Source organism: Muntiacus reevesi, chromosome 1, assembly GCF_963930625.1.
Source record: "Muntiacus reevesi chromosome 1, mMunRee1.1, whole genome shotgun sequence".
Lineage (NCBI taxonomy): Eukaryota > Metazoa > Chordata > Mammalia > Artiodactyla > Cervidae > Muntiacus > Muntiacus reevesi.
Window position 1 is genome coordinate 48,321,371 of NC_089249.1, and position 20,317 is coordinate 48,341,687.

Sequence of the window (20,317 nt, forward strand, 5' to 3'; positions counted from 1 at the left end):
ATTCGAGCGTTGTCGTGGAGAAGAATTGGGCCCTTTCTGTTGACCAATGCCAGCTGTAGGCATTGTAGTTTTCATGCATCTCATCGATTTGCTGAGCATATTTCTCAGATGTAATGGTTTCGCTGGGACTCAGAAAGCTGTAGTGGATCAGACTGGCAGCAGACCACCACACAGTGACCATGACCTTTCTCTGGTGCAAGTTTGGCTGTACCTCTGGGGTCTTCCTCCTCCAAACCCATAGCTTCAACCTAATTATGAGAAAAACTTCAGAGAAGCCTGTTCTGAGCAACATTGTACAAAATCCTCGACTACTTACTCCTCAAAACTGACAAGGTCATCAGCAACAAGAAAAGTCTGAGACATTGTCATAGTTTAGAGGGGCCTAAGAAGAGGTGATGGCTAAAAATAACTGGAATCTTTGATGCAGAAGAGGAGCAGAAAAGGAATTTTAGGTGAAAACTAAGAAAATCCATATAAAATGTGAGCTTTAGTTAATGGTAAGGTACAGGCACTTCCCTGGTAGTCCAGAGGTTAAGGCTTTGAGCTTCCACAGCAGGCGTCATGGGTTCGATCCCTGGTCTGGAAACTATGATCCTGCATGCTGCTGAAAGTGGCCAAAAAAAAAAAAAAACATAATAAGGTACAATATTGGTTCATTGCTTGCAAAAAATGTACCCATACTAAGATAATAAGGAACCTGGGTGCAGAGTTGTGTGTATATATATGTATTTGTACACACATGCACACACACACATTGTACCATCTTTGAAGCTTTCGTAAATCTAAAGCTATTCTAAAATTTTTTTTAAGTTTATTTAAAGAAAAGAAAGTAGAGGAAAGAATTCTCATATGTTCCTGGTGAAAATGCAAAAATAGCACAGCCATTTTGTAAAACAGTCTGGCAGTTGCTTATAAACCAAAGATACACACAACCCATGACTCAGCAATTCCACTACTTGGTATTTACCTAGGGCTTCCCTGGTGGCTCAGAGGTTAAAGCGTCTGCCTCCAATGTGGGAGACCTGGGTTCGATCCCTGGGTCAGAAAGATCCCCTGGAGAAGGAAATGGCAACCCACTCCAGTATTCTTGCCTGGAGAATCCCATGAACGGAGAGGATCCTGGTAGGCTACAATCCACGGGGTCGCAAAGAGTCCGACACGACTGAACGACTTCACTATGCTGACACCAAAGCCAGTGTGCAAATACTTCCAACAGCTTTACTCGTAATTACCAACAACTGAAAGCAATCTAGACATCTCTCAACCAGCGATGGTTCAGGGAGGTGTGGCAGGTCTATACGGTGAAATATTACTCAGCGATACGAGAAAACAGAGTTCTGAAAATGTAGCTGGAGGGAATCCCAAATGCAGTGCATTAAGTGAGACAAGTCAGACTGGAAAGGAGCCATGCTATAGGAATTTACTTTTATGACATTTTGGAAAAGGCAGCACTAAAGGGACAGAGAATAGGTCTTGCCAGGAGCTGGAGACTGAGGGAGGTGATGGACCACACAGAGACGTGGGGCAGTATTGAGGGCACGATGGTTCTACTTCTTGATTATGGTCATGGTTACACATGATACGTACATATTTATCAAAAATTCACAGAACTGCACGCTAATAAGGTGAATTTTATTATATGTTAATCATGTGTTAATTTAAATAAATACAAACTCAGGGATGATTGACCACTTTCTAAGGTTGCCCTCCCAGGATTTGCTTCAAGAGTCTCATCTGCTGCATTTGCAGTGACTGCATTTCCTGCTGTTCAGTCTGCCAAAAAGACACTGCTGTGGTCTGTTGTGGATATCACCACGCTACTTCCTGTTTGGAGACTTGGAAGTGAAAGCCATAGTTTAGGGACAAGGACACAAGCATAGACAATGGCTAGGCTCCTGGCTTAACAGTGGTGAATGAGCTGAGCCCTTCCTGTCCACCCGCTTCTGATACAGTCATGACACTGACTTGACCTTACTTTTGGTGTGACGCCTGGTGTGGCTTTTTGTTGGGGCTTCCCTGGTGGCTCAGGTGGTAAAGACTCCACCTGCAATGCAGGAAACTCAAGTTCAATCCCTGGGAGGGGAAGATCCCCTGGAGAAGGGAATGGCTACCCACTCCAATATTCTTGCCTGGAAAATCCAGGGACAGAGGAGCCTGGCAGGCTATAGTCCATGGGGTCACAAAGAGTCGGACACAACTGAGGGAGTAACACTTAGAGCTGACAGAGCGCCTTCCCAGGCGTTCAGCTGTGTGATCTGTGCATGACTTCTGCCACTTCAGTGGGATGTGTTGTCATCTCCGAGTTAAAAAGAGGGAGACTCTAAGAGCTCTCGCTTACCTGTGTGTGCAGGTGCTCTGGCTTGGCCCCTCCATGGGTTGGCTAATTAATATAAAATACATGGTATAATAATTTGGCACAATAGATGTTACCGTTTATGGATTTTACAGATAAGGAATATAATTACTTTACAAATGAGGAAACAGAGGTTCTGGGAATTTCCCAAGGCCACTTGACTCGTGTCAGAGCCAAGAGTTGAACTCAGAAGTTCAAGTTCCAAGTTCTTCTACGATCCCACAAGCTGGTTGTGTGACTTTTACGTGGAGTGTAGTTAACTGGATGGTGTTTGGCCATGAATCTTCACATCTTTTCTGTGTCAGTGAGCAGAGATTCTAATTAGCACCCACCCAGGTGGTGCTAGTGATGAAGAATCCACCTGTCTACTAAGGAGATGCAAGAGACAGGCGTTCAATCCCTGGGTCAGGAAGATCCCCTGGAAGAGGGCATGGAAACCCACTCCAGTGTTGGTGCCTGGAGAATCCCAGGGACAGAGGAGCCTGGCAGGCTCTTTGAGTCGCAAAGAGTCTGACTCAACTTTAGTGACTTAGCGTGTATAGAGGCTGGTCTGAACGCACCTCATCCCACTCAGTTTCTGGCCTTAAGAAGGTGGAACACTTGGCAAGAACCTTGGTCAAAACCCTCTCTGACCCCTGGCCCTGCCCTTGGGTTTGCTAGTCATCCTCTACAATTATACTTATTTCAGAGCCTTTTTCATCTGGGGCTGTGTTTCCTACTTCTCTGCTTGCACTTCCTTTTTTCCCATTTCTTCCAAGACTGTCCATCTTGTCCTTGAGGACCATTCTGAGCCTGGTCTCATCCTCACTGACTGCTTCCTTGCCCCTTCCCCTGATTTCATGGACCACGCACAGGTCTTTCTATCTCTCCTTGCTCTGCTCCCCACTCAGGGAGCCTCACCGGGGAGGAACTGGAGACGCAGAACCTGTAACTGGAGCTTTCCCTTCCCTGCTCATCGCTGGCATTTCTGACCACACCTGGCTTGCTGGTTCTCAAGGCAGAACCTCTCATCCCCAGGCCAGAAGGCAGGAAAAGAGTCAGAGAATAATCCAGACCATAATCACAATGAGAGAGGCCTGCAGATGAGCCCCACATAACCCTAGACTTCTTTTCATAATCCCTACAGAGTTATCATCTACTCACCCGTCTTCAGCTTTCTAATCAGAATCTTAAAGTAAGATACCACCGTGCTCAATTATGTCTTACTCTTTGTGATCCCATGGACTGTAGCCCACCAGGCTCCTCCGTTCATGGGATTCTCCAGGGAAGAACACTGGAGTGCATTATGATTTCTTTCTCCAGGGTATCTTCCCGAACCAGGAACTGAACCTGAGTCTCTTGCTTCTCCTGCATTGGCAGGCAGATTCTGGGAAGCCAAGATACCACTAGTGTGAGTGAAATTAATAATGAATACTGGATACTTCCCTGGGGGTCCAGTGGTTAAGAATCCACGTTGCAATGCAAGGGATGCGGGTTTTATCCCTGGTCAGGGAACTAAGATCCCACCTGCAAAACAGCTAAGTGTGTGTGCCCACAACTGCTGAGACTGTGCCACAGCCAGAGAGTCCATGTGCTGCAACGACAAATCCTACATGACAGCAAAGATCCTGTGGGCTGCGACTAAGACCCGACGCAGCCAAATAAATAAATTTTGAAAAGAAAACAAATAAAAAAGAATGAATACTGAAGGCAGAGAGAAAAAAATACTAGTCCCTTTTGATGTCTGGCCTCATTTAGAGGACTTGCCTCAGTCCTAATAGAAATAGGTTTTTATAGTCCCACCTGTGCACGATGGTCAAGATCTGCAGTGACCTTGTTCTCACTGTGTGATGGAAAGTCTGCTGGGCTCAGAGTCTGGAGACTTGATCCTATTGGGGCCTACGAGAAACCGAGCATCCCTTGTTGACGTCGTTGGTACATGAGAGTGTGGGTCACTGAATGACTCCAGCCTTAATGCTCTTTTTTTTTTTTTAATTGAGATATAATTGCTTTACAGTGTTGTGTTGTTTCTGTTGTAGAATGAAGTGAATCAGCTAAAAGTATAAGATCCCTTGGAGAAGGGCATGGCTACCCACTCCAGTGTTTCTTGCCTGGAGAATTCCATAGACAGAGGAGCCTGGCAGGTTATAGTCCATGGGGTCTCGAAGAGTTGGACACAACTGAGTGACTAACTCTTCACTTTATACATTTATCCCCTCCCTCTTGGACCTCCCTCCGACCCCTCTAGGTCATTACAGACCACCGAGCTGTTAATGCTTATTTCCATCACGTTGTAGTCACCTCAGCCCTGTGCTCAGCTCCAGACATGCCTTGAGAAGGATACACCGTTCCTTTCCTCAAATCCTGCCAAGGCTTACTCGCAGGATGACCCACTTTCCTGAACTGGCACGGGATTCCTGAAGCTCTTTTTGTGTCTGGTTGTCACTTCCATCCCATTAAACAGGGAGCCCCCTGGGGACAGTGACTGTGTCCACTGTCCTCCGTCTCCCCACTGTGCATGGTCGCAAAGTCTGCACACAGTGGGCTCACAGAGGCTTTCAGAAAGAAGATTTTCAGGCCAAGAAGGCCCTTCGCTTAGAGTGGTGATGGAGGTTTAGTTGCTCAGTCATGTCTGACTCTTTGCGACCCTATGGACTGTAGCCCGCCAGGCTCCTCCGTGGGATTCTCCAGGCAAGAATATTGGAGTGGGTTGTCATTTCCTCCTCTAGGGGATCTTCCTGACACAGGGGTCGAATCCAAGTCTCCTGCACTGCAGGCAGATTCTTTACCACTGAGCCACTGGGGGAGCCTACAGTACAAGCTTTCAAAGCCTAGATGGCACTGTTGCTAGACTCAGATCAGGTGTGTTCTGAAATCTGGCGAGGAGGGGTGAGAGAAGCAGAGCAGGGCCTGGAACGCTGGCTTGTGGAGTTAAGAGTCAGACAGGCTGCAGAAATGCAGGGGCCCTACCTCGCCAGCACGGAGGGCTTTGCCGTTTCCACCGCATCCTCCCCAGTATGGCTTCAGCTGGCCTTCGAGGCAACCTTGCTGGGCACTGTATCCATTCTAATTGTAAAGAATGGCAGCTCGAAGAAATCCAGTTGTTGTCATTCAGTCGCTCAGTCGTGTCCAACTCTTCATGACCCCGTGGACTGAAGCACACCATGTTTCCCTGTCCTTCATCTTCTCCTGGAGTTTGCTCAAACTCATGTCCATCAAGTCGACGATGACATCCAACCATCTTATCCTCTGTCATCCCCTTCTCCTCCCACCTTCAGTCTTCCCCAGCATCAGGTCTTTTCCAATGAGTCAGCTCTTCTCATCAGGTGGCCAAAGTATTGGAGCTTCAGTGTCAGTATCAGTCCTTTCAATGAATATTTAGGGTTGACTTCCTTTAGGATTGACTGATCTGATCTCCTTGGGACCCTGAAGGGTCTTCTCCAACACCACAGTTCGAAAGCATCAAATTCAGTGCCCAGGCTAAAATTATGTGGCAGTTAATTGGCAGAGGTGTTTAACCCCTTGTACCTGGTGGGCTTCACCCTGCCAGGTGAGGGTCCTTGGCGGGGGGGGAAGGCAGATGTGGCCAGGGATACGGAGGACCCAAGAGAGCAAGGGGTGAACTGGATGGAGTCTGGTTCTCAGCCAGACTGACAGCAAGGCATCAGCTGAGCCTACACCCTGAGTTGTCGGCCTTTGTGACCAGGGGAGAACAGTTGTTTTGGAGGGAACAGATGACAACATGTATAGGTTCTTTGAAGAACAAAAATTGTGGGTAATTTGCACACTCGGGATCTAAGGTCAGTGGCTAATGTCTGATGTAAATGATGATCTATTCTAGGATGCTGCCCCATGGTCATTTGTATCTGTCATTTGTCTCTCACTTTACCACATTTGTGTGTTTCTCATTAAAATAAAACAAATAAAACCATCCCGTGCATGAGTCAGGATGGGGGTCATGACTGTGCCCATTTAGCAGATGAAGAAATAGAAACGTTAAGAGACACAGCAAAGTTCACACAACTGATAGAACGGCTGAACTGAAACTTTAGCCCAGTGTGAGGCTGAAATCAAATATTGTCCTCTTTTCACCACAGATTTTCCAAAATCTAGAAATCACAGAATTAGGAGGGCTGTTGTCGATGTGGAGGGTGAGGCATCAGAGACCAAAAACATCTCTAAGTAGAGTGGTGAATGATGTACACATTTATGGAAAACTGAGGGACATTTTATATCTGTTACTTACAGCATCTGATGGTCACTGTTCTCCTGTTTCTCCCCAGGACGATGAAGATAAGCTGACCTGGAAAGATCGTTTCCCAGGTTACCTGATGAACTTCGCCTCCATCTTGTTCATGGTAATTTCCTGGTGGGAACACCTGGTTCTGCCATATGCGTGTGGGTCCTGCTGTGCGGATGCTGGGGGTGTTAGTCTGTGATGCTGTGGGGATGATGAGGGGCTAGTGAAGATGAACCCATGGTCCTCCTAGAGGGGCAGGAGACGGGGGTTCAGTCGCTAGTCCAGGAAGATCCCACCTGCCGGGAAGCCTGTGTACCACAACTATTGAGCCCGTGGTGCTCAGAGCCTTGGAAGTGTGACCCTGAGCCTAATGCTGCAGCTACTGAAGCCCTTGTGCCTAGAGTCCCTGCTCCGCAACAGGAGAAGCCACTGCAATGGAAGGCCACACGCTGCAATGAAGAGTAGCCCCGGCTCGCCACGACCGGAGAAAAGCCTGCGTAGCAACGAAGACCCAGCACGGGCCAAAATAAATAGATGACTAAAATTATTACAAAAGTATTCCAAGTTGGATAATAAATTATATAGCCCCCTACCAATTTGGTTTTTTTAAAAAATCCTTATTTGCTGCATTTTTTTTTCATTTTTAAAAAAAATCCAGTCTCCAGATGGGGCCTGGCATTACCCTAGAACAAGGTGTGGAATTTGAAATAAAGGGGTCAGGATGATGTTTGTAAAAGAGTGGCTTTTTTGGGGTTACAGAGTTAGTCCAGGGCACCTATGGCAATGAACTTGAGTATCCGGTGTCATTTCCTCCTCCACCCGTAGTGACTAAACCTTGGCAGAAGATGCCAGGACCACGGCCATGAGGAAGCTTTTAGGGATGCCAGTCTATCATCCATTGAGGATATTTTTCATGGAGTGATGAGAGCCAAGAAAAGCCCAGTGTGGTGGTGTTCATCTTCCTCACCCATGGAAGAGGCCTGGGTAGACAAAGATGAATTTTCTCTTTCTTCTCCAGCCCAGAGTGTTGAGCTAATAATGTTCCTTTCCTTTTTGAATGAATCCTATTTTGTGTCCTTTTTCTATGGGAGGATTATCAGAGGCAATTCCCTCCCTTTAGAGCAGGGTGCCTAAGCTTTCCTCCCACGCCCAAGATAACCATTGACTCATGTTTGTATATCAGAGACCAGTCATCAGAAACCCTCCTCCATCACTTGGATTATCACAGTGGCCTCCTAACTCAGCTCCCTGCTGTTATTCTGGCCCCAACAGATCATCAGCCTGCTGATCTTTTCCAAATCTAGGTCACATCACATTACTCCTCTGCTCAAAACTCTCTAAAGGCATCACATCTTGAGGCCAAAATCTTAGTTCTCTGTTCACAGATGCTGAACAGAAATATGGAGTTCAGTCACTCAATTGTGTCCGACTCCTTGCGACCCCATGGACTGCAGCATGCCAGGCTTCCCTGTTCTTCACTGTCTCCCGGAGTTTACCCAAACTCATATCCTTTGAGTTGGTGATGCCATCCAACCATCTCATCCTCTGTCATTCCCTTCTCCTCCTGCTTTCAATCTTTCCCAGCATCAGGGTCTTTTCTAATGAGTCAGTTCTTCACATCAGGTGGCCAAAGTATTAGAACTTCAGCTTCAGCATCTGTCCTTCCAAGAAGGAAGAAAGTGGCTTTATTCCTTTGTCAGGCGAAGAGGGAGCACGGTAATCTTGCACCTCAAGAACTGTACCCCCTTCCCTGGGGAGTAGGGAGAGGTCTCATAGTCAGGACTATGGTCAGGGGTATGTGGTAAGGATCAAGGTCGTGACAGTTTTGCATTCTTCTTTCTTCTGCAAAGTTTCAAAACAGCCACAACACTGGGTTTGGTTGGATCCAAGGGTGGTGATGCTGACAATTTAGGGAGTGTGCAGGGTCTCAATGTGCCTGCTCAGTCACTTCAGTCATGTCTACTCTTTGCAACCCCGTGGACTGTAGCCTGCCAGCCTCCTGTGTCCATGGGATTCTCCAGGCAAGAATACTGGAGTGGGTTGCCACAGCCTCCTCTAGAGGATTTTCCCAACTCAGGGATCGAAGACATGTCTTTTTTGTCTCCTGCATTGGCAAGTGTGTTCTTTACCACTAGCACCACCTGGGAAGCAGGGTCTCAGGTGTCCCCTAGTCTTGGTAAGCTTCTCTGGTCCCTTTAGCCTTGTCCCAGGTGGCTTTGTGACTGCTCCTCCATTGATTAGTGACTATTCAAATCTGCACATTGGAACTCAGGGAAAGTCATAGAGGTTGAATGAAGGCTATTTCACAGAAAGGCTTTGTGCCCAGGAGCCCCACAGATCCTGCTCGGCATCAACCTCACGAGACATCGAAGCTGACGTTCTTACACTAGGACAGACCTTCGTTCTCCCCAACACCCATCTTCCGCCCCAACTCTCCCTCACTCATTGCTAAAGCCACCCTCTGCCAGCACCCCTTGACCCCTGGCCCTGCGATGTCCTCCGTTAGGTCCTTGCTGAAATGTCACCTGCTCATCTATGCCTTTCCTGAAAGTGAAAAGAAAGTGTTAGTCACTCAGTCATGTCTGAGTCTTTGCAACCCCAAGGACTGTAGCCCACCAGAATCCTCTGTCCATGGGATTTCCCAGGCAAGAATACTGGAGTGGGTAGCCATTCCCCTCTCCAAGGGGAGCATCCTTATTGTATGGGTGCCATGGTCTTCTCAGCTTCCATTCACAATGCAAGTCCTGGAGGGTCAGGACTAGATTGGCTGTCCCCACTGTCTCTCTCATCATGTGAAGTTAAGACTCTGGGCTCCACAGCATGGCTTCCACTGTGTTTTGGCTGTGTCCAGATGTAAGATTATGGAATTCAAACACAAGAGCCACAAGAATGTACTGTGCAACTTGGGGAACACAGCCAATATTTTGTAATAACCGTAAATGGAAAATAACGTTTAAACATTGTGTTAAAGAGGCTTCCCTGGTGGTCCAGTGGTTAGGGCTCTGAGTATCCACTGCAGGGAGCAAAGGTTTGATCCCTGGTCAGGGAACTAAGATCTTGCATGTTGTGAGATCTGGTCCAAAAAAAATGTATTAAAAAACCCACCAAGAGATCCAGAGGCCATGATAGGTGGCCACATGCAGGAGAGGGAAACTGCCAGAGTTGAGGGTGAGCAAATCTTTACCAAACAGGTTCCAGCAGGAGGCACCTCTCTGTAGCTGCACAAAGCATAGAAAGAAGAACATGATCAATCTCCACTTTTGGTCCAGTTGGGGGACCTGATCACAAACATGAAATACACCTCACACAGTGCAGTAAGTAGTCAGAAAACACTCGTTTAATTTCATAGACAAAATTAATAATGCAGCCAAAGTGATGAGAAGAGTGTTGGATTTGGTGCCAAAAGTCCTGGGTTGATCTTGGAACCATAGAGCAGAATTTAGATCCTGGATGGAACTAAATTGCATCTACCAAAGGTGTAGCTTGTGTGGTTATTATAAGGAATCATGCTAAAGTAGCTGTGGCTGAAATAATGAAATCAGGAGGGTACACATGGATTAGCTGTTTTTTTTAATACTGATATTTTATGAATATGTAATACATCCAATTAATTTAGTTATTATAAGCATTAGCTTAAAGTTTAATAATATTTCACCTCAATCAAGTGATACCTAGTGAGAGGCATTTTCTTCAAAATGACCATGGGAAATGTGGGTAGAATCAGTGGGTAGATAAAGTCACCATTTGTTGGCCTTTGTCTTATTTGATAGAATATTACTGAAATATTATTCTATAATTTTTGATTATTCATTATGACGTGTTTATTTATTTATTTTTCCATTTATTTTTATTAGTTGGAGGCTAATTACTTTACAATATTGTAGTAGTTTTTGTCATACCTTGACATGCATCAGCCATGAATTTACATGTATTCCCCATCCCAATCCCCCCTCCCACCTCCCTCTCCACCCGATTCCTCTGGGTCTTCCCAGTGCACCAGGCCCAAGCACTTGTCTCATGCATCCAGCCTGGGCTGGTGATCTGTTTCACCCTAGATAATATACATGTTTCAATGCTGTTCTCTTGAAACATCCCACCCTCACCTTCTCCCACAGAGTCCAAAATTCTGTTCTGTACATCTGTGTCTCTTTTTCTGTTTTGCATATAGGGTTATCGTTACCATCTTTCTAAATTCCATATATATGTGTTAGTATACTGTATTGGTCTTTATCTTTCTGGCTTACTTCACTCTGTATGATGGGCTCCAGTTTCATCCATCTCATTAGAACTGATTCAAATGAATTCTTTTTAATGGCTGAGTAATATTCCATGGTGTATATGTACCACAGCTTCCTTATCCATTCGTCTGCTGATGGGCATCTAGGTTGCTTCCATGTCCTGGCTATTATAAACAGTGCTGCGATGAACATTGGGGTGCACGTGTCTCTTTCAGATCTGGTTTCCTTGATGTGTATGCCCAGAAGTGGGATTGCTGGGTCATATGGCAGTTCTAATTCCAGTTTTTTAAGAAATCTCTACACTGTTCTCCATAGTGACTGTACTAGTTTGCATTCCCACCAACAGTGTAAGAGGGTTCCCTTTTCTCCACACCCTCTCCAGCATTTATTGCTTGTAGACTTTTGGATAGCAGCCATCCTGACTGGCGTGTAATGGTACCTCATTGTGGTTTTGATTTGCATTTCTCTGATAATGAGTGATGTTGAGCATCTTTTCATGTGTTTGTTAGCCATCTGTATGTCTTCTTTGGAGAAATGTCTGTTTAGTTCTTTGGCCCATTTTTTGATTGGGTCATTTATTTTTCTGGAATTGAGCTGCAGGAGTTGCTTGTATATTTTTGAGATTAATCCTTTGTCTGTTGCTTCGTTTCCTATTATTTTCTCCCAATCTGAGGGCTATCTTTTCACCTTGCTTATAGTTTCCTTTTTTGTGCAAAAGCTTTTAAGTTTCATTAGGTCCCATTTGTTTATTTTTGCTTTTATTTCCAATATTCTGGGAGGTGGGTAATAGAGGATCCTGCTGTGATTTATGTCGGAGAGTGTTTTGCCTATGTTCTCCTCTAGGAGTTTTATAGTCTCTGGTCTTACATTTAGATCTTTAATCCATTTTGAGTTTATTTTTGTGTATGGTGTTAGAAAGTGTTCTAGTTTCATTCTTTTACAAGTGGTTGACCAGTTTTCCCAGCACCGCTTGTTAAAGAGATTGTCTTTTTTCCATTGTATATTCTTGCCTCCTTTGTCGAAGATAAGGTGTCCATAGGTTCATGTATTTATCTCTGGGCTTTCTATTTTGTTCCATTGATCTATATTTCTGTCTTTGTGCCAGTACCATACTGTCTTGATGACTGTGGCTTTGTAGTATAGTCTGAAGTCAGGCAGGTTGATTCCTCCAGTTCCATTCTTCTTTCTCAAGATTGCTTTGGCTATTCAAGGTTTTTTGTATTTCCATACAAAGTGTGAAATTATTTGTTCTAGATCTGTGAAAAATACTGTTGGTAGCTTGATAGGGATTGCATTGAATCTATAGATTGCTTTGGGTAGTATAGCCATTTTGACAATATTGATTCTTCCCATTATGACGTGTTTAAAGCAATTAATGTGAGCTACTTTGTTTTCTTGATAATTAGATGTAGTGATTAGAACATGTTTTATGTTACACTGGAGTTTTCTAAACTTTTTATTTTATATTGGAGTATTTTTGTATTTCCTCTTCTTTGGGATGGTTTTGGTCACTGTGTCCTGTGTAGTGTTATGAATCTCCATCCATAGTTCTTCAGGCATTCTATCTATCAGATCTAATCTCTTGAATCTATTTGTCACCTCCCCTGTGATAATAAGGGATTTGATTTAGCACATATGTGAATGATCTAGTGGTTTTCCCTACTTTCTTCAATTTAATTTTGCAATAGGAGCTCATAATCTGAGCCACGGTCAGCTCCAGGTCTTGTGGTTACTGACTGTATAGAGCTTCTCCACCTTTGGTTGCAAAGAACATAATCAGTGTGATTTCGGTATTGATCATCTGGTGATGTCTATGTGTAGGATTGTCTCTTGGTTTGTTGGAAAAGGGTGTTTGCTATGATCAGGGTGTTCTCTTGACAAAACTCTGTTAGCCTTTGCCTTGCTTCACTTTGTACTCCAAGGCCAACCTTGCTTATTATTCTGGGTATCTCTTGACTTCCTACTTTTGCATTCCAATCCTCTATGATGAAAATCACATCTTTTTTTTACTATTAGTTCTAGAAGATCTTGTAGGTCTTCATAGAATTGTTCAGCTTCTTTGAAGTGGTTGAGGCATAGACTTGGGTTACTGTGATGTTAAATAGTTTGCCTTGGAAATGAACAGAGATCCTTCTGCTGTTTCCAAGTGCTGCATTTTGTACTCTTTTTGTTGACTATGAGTATAGCTGATGAACAATGTCGTGCTAGTTTCAGTTGGACAGCAAAGGGACTCAGTCATACGTGTACATGTATCCATTCTCCCTCTATGGATCAACTGTTGTTGATGATGGTGATGGCTTTGCCATGTATCTTGCGGACTCGGACCAGCCCCATTGCTGCTTCTTGGTCCTCATTTTCCTTGTCTGTGAGATCAAAGGCTGGCTGTGGATGATCTCTAAAGGCTGAAATTCCTTAGTTTCTACCGTGATCTATGAGCTGGGTTTGTAGTATGTGCCTTGTGAGCTTGAGCAAGTCACTTCCTACACCTGTTTCCTCACCTGCAAATTGGTCCTGGGATGGGGTCGGTGCTCTCCAAGCTCTTCCCACTTGAAAACTGTGAATCTCGAGGTGTTTGTGGGAGACACCAAAGGAGAGGTTCAGAAGAGTGGGATGGAAAATTGAGACCAGGGAAGTTGGGGTGCAGAGGCACAGCATCCGGGGACTTGGGAGGGGCATGGAGGTGGAGCCAGGAAGAAAAGAGGGTAGGGAAAAGGGGTGCCCTGAGTGAGTGGAGCAGGGCCTCTAGAAGAAGAGGAATCTCGTTAAGAAGTGAGGATTCTGAGCCGGTAGGTCTAGATTCATCCTTGTGACTCGCCAGTTTCTCAAGCTCACAGGTGAGACAGCGGGGTGCAAACCACACTTTGAGTGACCAGGAAGCATGCTCTTTCCTCAGCTTGGTGGCAGGGGGGCCTCTTAAAGAAGGAGGGAGAAGCTGATCTCCTCCCCATCCGCGGGACCACAAAGCAGGGGTTGTTTTTGCCATGGTTGTTTCCCCCCATCCTCCCCACACACCTAGCCCCAGGTGCGCATGCGCACGTGTGCACACACACACACAGACACACACACACACACACACACGCACACACATGCACACACACACTCACTCACTCTTCGATGCCCTGGCCTCTCCACTTTGCTGCATCAATGCTTCCATCACTGGCCTTCACTGCAAAAGCGATTCTGAGGGAAAAGAATCTCACACCACGTTTTCCAGGCCCTTGCTGTCTGGCGGTGACGATCCCGGAGGAGAGGGAGGTGGGGTGTCTCTGTTGTTGGTGGGCGGTGATGTCGTGGCCCGGTTTCCCCACGTCCCCGGTCCTGGGGGCTGAGGTTCTGCTCCCCGCCCCCACCCCGTCAGAGGAGGGGCCTCCCACCGAGTGGTTTTCTCATCTAACCTCTCCTCCACCATCACACACACACACACACACACACACACACACACACACACACACACACACACACACACACACACACACACAGAGCCTCCCTCTCCCCAGGGCCGCTGCCATCCTGCTTTCCTTATGGAGGGGCCCCTTTTTCTCACCATCGTCCACAGACATGTTTGTAAAGCACAGGAGGATGCGCAGTACACGGCTGAGGCTGCCACCGGCACCCCCGGCGGCCCAGGACTTCCACACGTGGCCACATCTGCAACCCATTCCCCAGCGCAGCCCACCCAGGTGTCATTCACGGGCAGCAGAGGCCAGAGGCTCCGCGCCCTCCTCTCCCCTCACCCCTGCCATCCCCTGCCCCCTTCCTCCCTGGTTTCCAGGGAGGGGATTCCGCAGTCCGGGGCAGTGTGTTTTCTCACAGGAACCTTTCACCTGGCCCGTTCGTTCTCTCCCCATGTTTTCCATTTCATCCTCCTCAAGTCAGCACCTACCCCTCCTTCACAACTCAGAGGGGATGTGACTTGAACCGCCTCCTTTTGCAGAAAGAATTCAAGAAAGAAGACTCCACTTGATGGAAAGGAATTAGAGAGTTGACCTGAGGAAGTTGCACACCTAGCCAATCCCCTCCACCTACTGCCCCTCACATCCTTGCGCTTCATGGAAGCCCTTCCTTGACTGTGATGGGAGGGGCAAGGGAGTCTCTTTGTTCTTAGGTTCTGGAAAAAGGAAATGGGGCTGGCCCTTCAGGCATTTTAAATCTCCTTCTTCCACAAACTCTTCCCTAGCTCCTCTGCTGTCAGTCGTGTTCACAACTACATTGTTCCTTTGATACAACTCCATCACTAATTATTATTTACTATTTACTGTGGTTGAACTTACCCCCATAGTAGAGTGCAAGCTCCCTAATGAAAGGAATCACAACACCTGTGTCCTACACCATGCATTCACTGTTTGTCTTCGTTTCTTTTCTTTTTTTACATTTTTATAGATTAGCTTTTATTTATAAGACTTCTCAGTGATAAAGAATCTGCCTGCCAAACAGGAGATGTGGGTTTGATCCCTGGGTTGGGGAGATCCCCTGGAGAAGGAAATAACAACCCACTCTAGTATTGAAGAAGTGAAATGAAAGTCTCTCAGTCGTATCTGACTCTTTGTAACACCATGGATATACAGTCCATGGAATTCTCCAGGCCAGAATACTGGAGTGGGTAGCCTTTTCCTTCTCCAGGGGATCTTCCCAACGCAGGGATCTAACCCAGGTCTCCGGCATTGCAGGTGGATTATTTACCAGCTGAGACACAAGGGAAGCCCACAAATACTGGAGTGGGTAGCCTATCCCTTCTCCAGTGGCTCTTCCCGACCCAGGAATTGAACCGGGGTCTCCTGCATTGCAGGCGGTTTCTTTACCAACTGAGCTATCAGGGACTCCCTACTCTGGTATTAATGCCTGGGAAATCCCTCGGACAGAGGAGCCTGGCGTGCTGCAGTCCATGGGGTCACAAGGAATTGGACGTGACTTAGCAACTAAACAACAAACAGGTTTTACAATTTCTTGTAATTGAATGAAAAAATTTTAAATTCTGTGATGCTTTACAATTTCCAGAAGTTTTACACACATGATTTAATAGAATTCCATAATTATTCTTTTCCCCACCCATATTGCCCTGCCCCCCACTGACTGGTAACCTTACTTTGTGTGTGTGTGTGTGTGTGTGTGTGTGTATTATAGGCCATTTCGAATCTAAAAAAAGGGAGAGACACTGTCTCCTGGAAAATGCCCCCGTGTAGGAATTTGCATGAGTTTCTGGGGTTGGCAGTGCCTTGTTGTCCCCCAAGTTAATACTGCCCAACACGGCACAGCATCTAGCTGTAGTTAGGCAGTGGCTGTCCACTGACCTATGACTCTCCCTGTCTTCCCTAACAGATCGCCTTGACTTTCTCCATCGTCTTTGGGGTCATTGTCTATCGCATCACTACTGCAGCTGCTCTGTCCCTCAACAAGGCCACACGCTCCAACGTCCGGGTGACGGTGACGGCCACGGCGGTCATCATCAACCTGGTGGTCATTCTCATTCTGGATGAGATCTACGGCGCCGTGGCCAAGTGGCTCACCAAAATCGGTATGGAGTCGCCACCTCTCACGCTCCCCTCGAGCCTCATAGGGTGTGGTCAGTTCAGTGTGTGCAAGGTTTCTGGTGGCCGTGACCCAGCATAAAACAAAGGCAGTCCAGAGCACTTGAAGTGGAGAAAGGAGAAGGAGCAAGGTGTGTCCTTGGAGGGTCTCTGCCCAGGCAGGAATCTTTCCTGGAACATTCTCGATCAGTAGTCCTCTGGCCCAAATTGATGGCCTCTTTATCGCCCAAGAGCAGTCATGGGGTCTGTTCTTTCTGCTTCCCTGGTGGTTCCGTGGTAAAGAACCCACCTGCCAGTGCCGGAGATGTGGGTTCCATCCCTGTGTCGGGAAGAGCCCCTGGAGAAGGAAATGACAACCTACTCCAGTATTCTTGCCTGGGATAATCCCATGGACAGAGGAGCCTGGCAGGTTACAGTCCATGGGGTCAAAAAGAGATAGACACAACTTAGCCACTGAGCATGCTATTCTTTTTAGCCTAAGTTAGAAGCAAAAGGGCTTCAATACTTCCTGCTTAAAAAAAAAAAAAAAAAAACAAGAGTTCTCATTCTCCTTATTTTCCCAGCAACATTTACAAAGTTGGGAAAGTCTCTTGATACTTGAGCCCAAAAGAGTCTTATCTGCCCCCATACTGTCAGAGGCCCCCACAAATCCATGCATTCCCCAGGCTCTGAGCAGACTTCAAAGGGGTGTATCGGGCTTCCCAAGCTCCCAGCCAGTGAGAAAAATGCAGTGGCCTCAGCATTCAGACGTGTCATTTGAGCCATAAGCTGCTCTTGCTTGAGCACCACTTTCAGGCACTTATACTTCTTAGATGGGACGGGGCAGGGAGGGCGCTGCAGGGAGCTGAGACCCTCTCCTCACTGTCTTTATCCTGGGTGGCCTGGAGGCATCTCTTTCCCTCGCTGAGTCCAGGGACTAGTGGTCTCAGCCTCTCAGTAACCTCAGGAGAGTGAAATTCATGAAGGGATGTTTTTAATGTGCTATCAAGTTGGAAATGGACACTTGACCGGATAAACCCCCTCTTCAAGGGAGCCTTTCCTGGGGTGCAGAGAATTCCAGAAAGGTTTCACTAACGGCAGTGACTCTTTCAGCGCCTTCTCTGGTGTGGCCACTTCTCCTGGTGGGCAATGAATTTGGTTTCTGTGTGGAATGTAGGCAATTTACCGTCTGGCCGTTCTGCTGTCTTTGGGCATGTGTGTGTTTATATAGAAGTGTTATCTGGGTTCCTTCATATGTTTCTTAAGAAAAGTGGGCAGAGAATTCCACTTCAGTGTGTTTGTCAGTGATTCCATAGAAGCACTTAGGATGAGCCTTCCATGCCCCTGGGGGCTCAGGGGAGGCTCCACGTGGGAGCATCCAGTTGGAGAGCTTGGAGATCAGTGGACGTGGACCTTAGGCATGTGAAGAGGGAGGAAAGGAAGGTCCTTGGCAGAGGAATCAGGATAAGAAATCTGGCAAGGAAGGGGAGATTCGACAGGAAGTAGCACATGGGCTGGGCTTGTACAATGGGTAGAATTGGGGGACTTAAATGTGAGAGAGTTGAAGGGGCAAAGCTCAGCAGATGGGAGAGAACAGGAGGTGTGTCCAGGACTCTAAGGGGAGCCCACGTGGTGGTGCTCCAGGTCCTGGCTTGCCCAGGGCACAGAATGGTGGGACACCAGGCCTGGAGAGTTGGCTGAGCCCAGATATTTTGGTGGAGGACTTTGGATGTCAAATTGAGAACTCTACTGATGATGGAAAAGTATTTGCTCAAGTTCAAGGCGGGGTGGAGGTGCAGTGGTAAAGAACCTGCCTGCCAATGTGGGAGACCTTGGATTAGATCCCTGGAGTGGAAGATCCCCTGGAGTAAGAAATGGCGACTCACTCCAGTATTCTTGCCTGGGATGTTACATGGACAGAGGAGCCTGTTGGGCTACAGTTCATGGGGTTGCAAAGAGTTAGCATACACACAAGGGGCATCCACTAAAAAGTACCATCCTCCTGGCCTGATTACTGAACCTGCTGAGAAATAAGGTGAAGGCAGATGTAGACAAAAGCCAAGTTTCAACTTTAAAGCTGAAAAAGGCTGCACGGGAGAAAGCAGCTTCGCAGGAGAACTAAACCGACTTCCTACTCCAGGTTCCAGACAGAGTGGCGTCCCCTGGCAGGCAGCGGTGGGCGGGGGAGGCCCTGCAGGTGTTAGGCCATGGCAGGGGTGGACACAGGACAGCTCCTGCCTCCTGCAGGCCCTTTGCTTCCCCTTAAAGGGCAGAGCAGAGGGGCAGGCGAGGGGTGTCATGTCACCCTCCACTCCAACCATCCGAGAGGAGAAGGAAGGAGTGAAGCAGAGCGACAAGGCAGGGACTTAGCTAATCACACTCTCCTCACGTGGGGAAATGCTGGGAGTGTCCCCCTGTATGCTCCACTCATAGGAATTCTGTCCCATCCCCTCTGCCATCATCCCCATCTTTCCCAGTATAAGACCAGTGCCTGCATGCAAACTGGCTTCAGTCATGTCGACTGTTTGTGACCCAATGGACTGGGGCCCACCAGGCTCCTCTGTCCATGGGATTCTCCAGGCAAGAATACTGCAGTGGGTTGCCATTTCCTTCTCCAGGGGATCTTCCCGACCCAGGAATTGAACCCACGTCTCTTACGACTCCCACACTGGCAGGCGGGTTCTTCACCACTAGTGCCACCTGGGAAGCCTGTATTAGACCAGATGAGGCTGTGCTGTAGAATCTCAGTTGCACACTACAAGGGTGTGTGTTGGTTCTCGCTCACGCAGCACGGCAGGGCAGGGTCTCTGCTTTACAGAGTCACCGGGGACCCAAACCGACGGAGGCCATGTGGGCACGTGCTAGGGACGGAGAGTGCAGGAGGGTCATGTGGAGGCTGTCACAGCGGTGGACAGTTCATCACCTCTGCCCACAGCATGCTGGCTAGAAACGGCCTGATCAGGAAGAGGCTGGAAACGTGTGGAAGCTCGTGGATGTTCCATGACCAAGAAAGGTCTCTGCCACTCACTCCAGCCAGGCCACACAGCCCTGGAGAACTGCCCATCCGCCTGACATCTCAGTTCTCTCCTCCCCAACTGGCTCCCTGGTAGATCTTGGCCCATGCTTGTCGGTGCATTTACGGGTGAAATACATCTCTCTCTTCACTCACGCGCTCAGATTTTTTTTTCAAGAAATACCATCAGTCAAGGCATTCTGTAGGCCACAGGAAGGCTAAAGCGAACTTTTATGCATTCGTGGTTTCAACCCTGCCTGCTGAACAAAGGATTTGAGGAAATGTGAAAATGAACCAGGGAAGGACTTCCCTGGTGGTCCAGTGGCTAAGACTCCACCCTCCCAAAGCAGGGGGCCTGGGTTGGACCCCTGGTGAGGGAACTAGATCCCACATGCTGCATCTAAGATCCTGCATGTCACACCTTAAGGTGCCATGTGTCCCATCTAAGAACTGGTGCCACCAAATTAAAAACAGAGAGAGAGGGATGAACCTCTCTCTTACAGAGTTACCATGATGGAGGGGTGACTGGAAGATGTGTCAAAGAGATCCAAAGACTAGAATTGTTCTTACTGGCAGAGTTCACACACTAATGTGACAGTCACACACCGCAGGGTGTGAGCAGCTGACCTGCCGGCAGAGGTGTGGTTTCAGAGCCCCCAGGCCTGCAAGGAACATGAAACTGAGGATAAGGTGCCTTATGGAATGAGGGTCCTGCCAAGCACAAGGGCTCCCTTTGCCTTCTCACGCCGGGTTTAATGCCCATCTGGCATCCTGCCCCTGATCTCCTGGTGCGTGAGGAGGTGGTGACCATGTGCTTTGCTCACCAGGTGTAAACAGCTGGGGTAAACAACCCCAAGAGTTCCTGAGTGTTTCTTGCAAAGCTGGGCGATGGAAGACCCATTCCCTGGGAGGTCCCTGGACAGGCCCCGGTCTAGGCCTAGCTGAGGTCCATCTTGCCACAAATATTTATAACAAAAGACAGAATTTGTT

The 20,317-nt window shown here is 47.4% G+C and overlaps 1 protein-coding gene across 1 annotated transcript in view; it reads left to right on the forward strand.

Moving 5' to 3' along the window:
• Positions 1-20,317, forward strand: part of ANO2 (anoctamin 2) — a 324,331-nt gene that overhangs the window by 239,919 nt on the left and 64,095 nt on the right. The window contains exons 15-16 of the mRNA XM_065923366.1: positions 6,616-6,690; positions 16,127-16,322. Of these exons, the coding sequence (XP_065779438.1) occupies positions 6,616-6,690; positions 16,127-16,322 (271 nt within the window). The remainder of the gene's footprint in view (positions 1-6,615; positions 6,691-16,126; positions 16,323-20,317) is intronic.